Here is a 5,578-nt window from a genome sequence, read left to right as displayed (position 1 = left end):
CTGAGCTCACCGACTTGAAGGGAAGCCTAAGATTGGAAATACAGTAAAATCCAGACTTCACCTCAGAGCAGTTTCCCCCCCCACCCACCCCCTACCCCCTCACCCCCTACCCCAGGAGCCCAAGAGAGATCAACCACAGTGCACCTTCAGGTGGCCCAGATGGGAAATTGAGATACATAGTTATCTCCTGACTTTGAAGATAAACCTCTGTCAAACCCAGGAAATGGTCCACCTCCGATCTGTGTTTCATTGTGTGTAAAGATAAACTCAAAACTCCAAAAGTAATCATAAACAATATTGAATTCTATTTAATGATGAGCTTGCTGAACTGTTTAGGGGGAAGTATACTGATGTCTGAAATTTACTTTGAAATGTATTCAGGTCTATGGCCATACCACCCTGAATGTACCTGATTGCATCTGAAATGCATTTAGAAAAAATAACCTGAATTGACCAATGGAAGTATAGTGAAACAATAACTGTAGGATCTGGGCAATGGGTACTTTGTGTTCTGTAAAACCTGTTCAACTTCAGTATGTCTGAAAGTTTTAATAATAAAATGTTGTCAAAACAACTGTCATGCCCCCCTTCACCAAAAGAAAATGAAATCTGCAACCAGCCAGGATCCCCCCCACACACACATTAAATAATATCTAGACTTGTTTATTTTTTAAGTCAGGCAAAGGGAAAAAAAAATCTTGAAGATTCAAGGTGTAAAACTGGCAATAACACTTTAATATAGATTTGTGGAACTCTGGCGCTTCCAGCCAGAACACACATTTATAAGCCATAAATAAAACACGCAGAAACCATAAATTAATCAGACCCGAGACCTGGATTTCACCGTGTCAAGAATGGGAATGCATTTTTTTTTTCTTTTTCTTGGTCATTTACAACAGACCCTTACATCTTTTTTTTTTCTTTTTAAACAATAGTACAACTCTGTTTCTCTGTTAAAACTACATGGTTTTACACTGAGTCACTCACAAAAGTTTGTGGGTTTTTTTTGTTTTCTGTTTTGTTGTTGTTGTTGTTGTTGTTTTAATAAAGTAAGACTTCCCTGCAACAGCAGCAATGGAGGAGAAGATGACAATGAAAAATCAGAACTCGCAAATGCTTAAAAGAAGCAGGCGTCTACACAGCAGTGGAGATCGGAGGCTTTTTGCTCTTTTCTTCCTCTTTTTTGTTTTTTGTTTTGACTGTTTGTCTTCTTGCCTTCCCTCCTTATATAGAATAATATCAGTGTGGCCCATCTATTTGGGAGGGAGAGCTGCAGAGGGTGAGGGGAGACTGCTGTCCTGGGGGTGGGGATGTGATGGTTTTCTTCTTCCTTGGATCTCTCCAACAACACCCCTTCTTCAAACTCTCCGCCCCATTTCCTCTCTCTTGTCCCTGTCCCAGGCTAGCCCGCTGTCGGGGTCTTCTTAAGAGGAGTTCATTATGGGCCGGGAGTACACTCCCTGGTAGTAGGAGGTGTCTGCGGCCAGGGGCGATGCGTCCAGGCCGGCTTTGTTCGTGACCGGGCCCATGGCCAGGCTCCCCGGCATCGGGGAACCGTAGCCAGGGTAGTGCATCACCTGTTCATAGGCCTTGAGGTCCATTTTGTGGGGTTGATGGTGGTGGTGGCTGTGGTGGTGCTGCTGCTCCGAGGACATGAGGTTGTTGATGGAGAAGGGGTGGTTGAAGGCGTAGTGGTGCTCGGGCTTAAGGTGGGCCTCCGGCGGCAGGCCGGGGTGGTGCGGAGGGCCCAGCAGGTGGGCGGCCGCCTGCTGCTGCTGCTGCTGCTGCTGCTGCCCCGGCGAGGGCGCCGGCTCCGGGGGGCTCAGGGCCGCGGCCGGCGTCCCCTTCAGCTCTCCCAGGGGCCCTCGCTTGTGCTCCTGGCACGGAGAGGCGCTCGAGTGGGGCGACTCGGTGCCCGCCGCAGTCTCAGAGGCCGGCCCGGCGGCCTCCCCGAGCTGACCCTGCGAGGCCTGGGCCGCCGCGGTCGCCTTCTTGCCCCCGCCCGCGGCCCCCGAGGCCTCCTTCAGGGCCAGCTGCTTCTCGCACTTGAAGCGCTTCTGGCGGCGCAAGTAGCAGCCGTTCTCGAACATGTTGCCCGAGTCGGGGTGCAGGGTCCAGAAGGAGCCCTTGCCGGGCTTGTCGGGCGAGCGCGGCACCTTGAGGAAGCAGTCGTTGAAGGACAGCGAGTGGCGGATGGAGTTCTGCCAGCGCTGCTGGTTCTGCCGGTAGAAGGGGAAGAGGTCCATGATCCACTGGTAGATCTCGCTCAGCGTCAGCATCTTGTTGGGGCTCTGCTGGATGGCCATGGTGATGAGCGAGATGTACGAGTAGGGCGGCTTGGCGTGCGTGTAGCTGCGCCGGTACGTCTTGGGGTCGCGCGCGCGGCTCAGGCCCGCCTGCCCGTACATGGGGCTCATGGAGTTCATGTTGGCGTAGGGGGCGAGGCCGCCCATGGCCCCGGCCGCCTGCCCCCCGAGCGGGCTCAGGCTGGGGCTCAGGTGCGGCCCCATGCCCGCCACGCCGGCCGCCCCGGCGGAGCCCCCCATGCTCGCCATGGCGCCCGCCCCGGGGGACATGCCGGCCAGGGACGGGCTCATGCCCGCGCCCACGTACGACGACATATTCATGGAGCCGGCGCTCATGTTGCCGGAGCCGCTGCCCATGGCGGCCGCGGACATGCTCATGTACGTGTTCATGCCGTTCATCCCCAGGCTGGCGTTCATGTTGCTCACGGAGGAGTAGCCCTGCGGACAGAGCCCGGGAGCGAGGCGCACAGGGTTAGCACCGCGGCGAGAGCGTGCGCGCCCTCCCACCCGCCAGGCCCGCCCGGGCGCCCTGCCTCCGGGGAGCCCTCTGGGGACCCTTCCCTCGCCCGGTCCGCGTCGGGGACGCCGTGGCCGCCGCGCTCGGAGAGCGCCGGGACCGCCCTGGAGGAGGCGGCAAGCAGGCTGCTGCCGTTTGCCTGCGGCCAGATCCCAGCCCTTGTGCGCCTCGCTTGGATTCTCAAGCCAGGGTTCCCCGGAGCCCCCCTAGGCCGGGCACCTCGAACGCATCCTCCCTCCGCGACTGTCCGGCCGGCACACCGGGTCCGCGCCGCGGCCTCGGACGCCACCTCCGACCCTGGTGAACAACCGGAGGGTCCCAGCCCAGGGCGCCCGGCGGCCCCAGGCGGAGGTCGTCCCGGCGTCCTCTCCGCTCACCCTCCCCCCCACCCCGCCCCGGGACCCCATCTCTGGCCCCGGGGGAGCCGAAACCCAGTGCCCGCGCAGGGTCTGGGGCCAGCTGGAGGCTCTGAGCGGAGCGGCAGGGAGGAGACCGAGGACTGGGCTACACGCGGCTGGGCTTTGCAGCCACAAACTTTCTTTCTCTTTGTTCCTAGTCTTTGACTCTGCTTCCACCTCGGCCCCCGACGCCTACCCACCTTCTCTCCAGCTCCCCACCCCCTCGCCGGCCGACCTCCCACCCCTCCCCAGCCGCGCGCTGCCAAACATAACTCTGTTAGGATAGTGCGTGGCTCGGCCACGAAGAGGATTTGGAGGCGCCGCAAGTCAATATTTGATCACAAAGTTAATATTATCTCAAGGCTAACAGTGTGTCGTATAAAAAAGAGACCCATTTGAGTCGAAGGAGGGTGGAAAAGGCGGCTGCCCAGAGCGGCTGGGGGTGGGGGGCGGGTGCCCGCAAGAGGAGCGGTCCTGAGGCTGGGAGACGGTGCGAACGCCGCCACCCTGCTTCCCCCTGGAAAAGGCGAGTGCCTACCTCCGGCTCGGCATAGTAGCTGCTCCAGTCGGACGGCTCGTGCCCTTCCATCTTCACCGCTCCCAGCATACTGGAAGCCGAGTGCATGGCAGTTTAAAATTTAACAGCCACAACAAACGACCAGCAATCACCCCCCCACCCCCACCCTCTTAAAAAAAAAAAAAAGTCAGCCAAGGCACCGTCCCCTCCCTCCCTCTCTCCTCGCACTCCCTGTCTCCGGCTCCACTCCCTCTCTCTCCCTCCGCCGGCCGGAGGCGGTAGTTGGAAGGGGCGGGAGGGGTCAGCTACGGGAGGAGGGGGCCCGGAGACCAGAGGAGGTCGGCCCCGAGTCCCGCGGCAGGGAGCGCCGCCGCCAGCCGCCCGCCGCCGCCGCCGCGCTCGCGGGCTGCCGGGCGGAGGCCGAGGTTGGCAGTGCCGAGCTGCCCCGAGGCGGCGGGAAGCGCGCGGCGCGGGGGCGGGTGGGGGGGAGAGGGAGGAGGTGGAGAGGAGGAGGAGGAGGAGGAGCAGGAGGAGGTGGAGGAGTGGAGGAGGTGGAGGAGGAGAGGAGGAGGAGGTGTGGACCGCGGAGCGGACAAGTGCCGCAGTGACGTGGGCGGCTGGTGATATAGCGCGGCGCGCCGGCGCCGGCCTCCAATCCCCAGACCCGGGGCAGCCCATTTGAATAATCAGCTCACACCTAGGTGAGAGGGAGCCTCGGCCGGCGCCCGGCACCTGCCCCTCCGCGCCCGGCGCCCGCCCCACTGCCGCCGCGCCCCGCACCGTACCGGGCCGGCGAGGGGGCGCGCGGGCGAGCGGGCGCGCGGGCTCCCTGCCCCAGCCCCCTTTACCCTTGCGCGCGCCGGGAGTGCCGGTGGCAGGAGGGACCTGGGTGCCTTCCTCCCCGCGAGCGGCCGGAGCTCTGACCCCCGCCCGGCCCCAGAGCGCCCGGTAGCCCCGTTGCAGAGCCTTAGAGATGCCCCATTGACTCATCCCGGGGTTCTTCATTCTCAGCGCTCATAACCTGTCAAAACGACAAGACGGTGACAGAGCCAATTTGCAAAGCACCGTCGTATTTAGAAAACCTGTATACACACCTGGAACTCGCCTGCCGCTGCTCCTGGGAGGCCCCTCCCTGTTACAGTTCAGACCCGGGGCGGCTCCGGCTGGCGTGCGGGGCTCTCGGGGTCCCGCAGCCGCGGGTCTCGCCTCCTCCGAGCCCGGCTCCCACGACCGACGGGGACGGGGGGGGGGGGGGGGCGTCGCAGAGCGCCGGGCGCACTCGGCCCCGCCAGCTGCAGTCGACGGTCGGGAGGCTGCTATTTGTCTCTGACATTCAGGACGCCGTGTTTCAAGGTTACTTTGCAGTCACAACCGAGGTGCCCACAGCATTTCGTAACTAAAACAAACAGGGCAAGAGGTGGGAGGTGAGGCAGGACAAGAGAGGGGGAAAAAAAGGAATCGATAATGGGACACATGGAATTTACTTCGGGAGAGTCTGCGTTCTCTGCTTTCTTGAGGGGCTCTTTTAGAAGAATCAGAAGTTCCGCAACCATATACTTCCTTCTTACTTTTGCTCCAGCTTCGGGGTGCAGATTTTCATCCGTTCTGGGCCACCTACTAATACCCTAGGGATCCCAGATTGCAGGGTTCGGGGTATTACAGGTGTTCGATGTGAACTTCTTTTCTTGGTTCTAAAAACATGCTGGGCCATGAGCATCCAGCCCCGTGGCCCCCATCTCAGAGCTAAAGAAGTAGGAAATAATATCTGGCCCACCTGTCCAAAGTTATGGGAATGGTGTCAGAAAACGGAGGTGAGGTGGCAGGCACTGAGCTGAACACC

At 60.3% G+C, this 5,578-nt stretch overlaps 1 protein-coding gene across 2 annotated transcripts; it reads right to left on the bottom strand.

Annotated features, from left to right (window-relative positions):
- Positions 1–647: 647 nt before the first annotated feature.
- Positions 648–4,976, bottom strand: FOXA2 (forkhead box A2). Of its 2 annotated transcripts, XM_038571421.1 has the most exons (3): positions 4,833–4,976; positions 3,760–3,829; positions 648–2,744 (listed from the first exon to the last, which is right to left on the bottom strand). In XM_038571421.1, the coding sequence occupies exons 2-3, from the start codon at positions 3,826–3,828 to the stop codon at positions 1,425–1,427; spliced, it is 1,389 nt and encodes a 462-aa protein (XP_038427349.1). In that variant the 5' UTR covers position 3,829; positions 4,833–4,976; the 3' UTR covers positions 648–1,424. The 2 variants fall into 2 exon arrangements, with proteins under 2 accessions (XP_038427349.1, XP_038427348.1); XM_038571420.1 differs by lacking the exon at positions 4,833–4,976 and having other exon boundaries at positions 3,760–4,133.
- Between the last annotated feature and the right edge of the window lie 602 nt (positions 4,977–5,578).

This window comes from Canis lupus, chromosome 24, assembly GCF_011100685.1.
Source record: "Canis lupus familiaris isolate Mischka breed German Shepherd chromosome 24, alternate assembly UU_Cfam_GSD_1.0, whole genome shotgun sequence".
Classification (NCBI taxonomy): Eukaryota; Metazoa; Chordata; class Mammalia; order Carnivora; family Canidae; genus Canis; species Canis lupus.
The sequence above is the reverse complement of the archived record's forward strand: the minus strand, read 5'-3'. Positions and strand labels throughout refer to the sequence as shown.

Excerpts from the sequence above, each read along its gene's own strand:
- FOXA2 (XM_038571420.1), bottom strand. The coding sequence starts at position 3,846 with ATGCACTCGGCTTCCAGTATGCTGGGAGCGGTGAAGATGGAAGGGCAC. Across the intron at positions 2,745-3,759 it reads GCTACTATGCCGAGCCGGAG|GGCTACTCCTCCGTGAGCAA; the intron begins GTAGGCACTCGC and ends CTCTGTCCGCAG.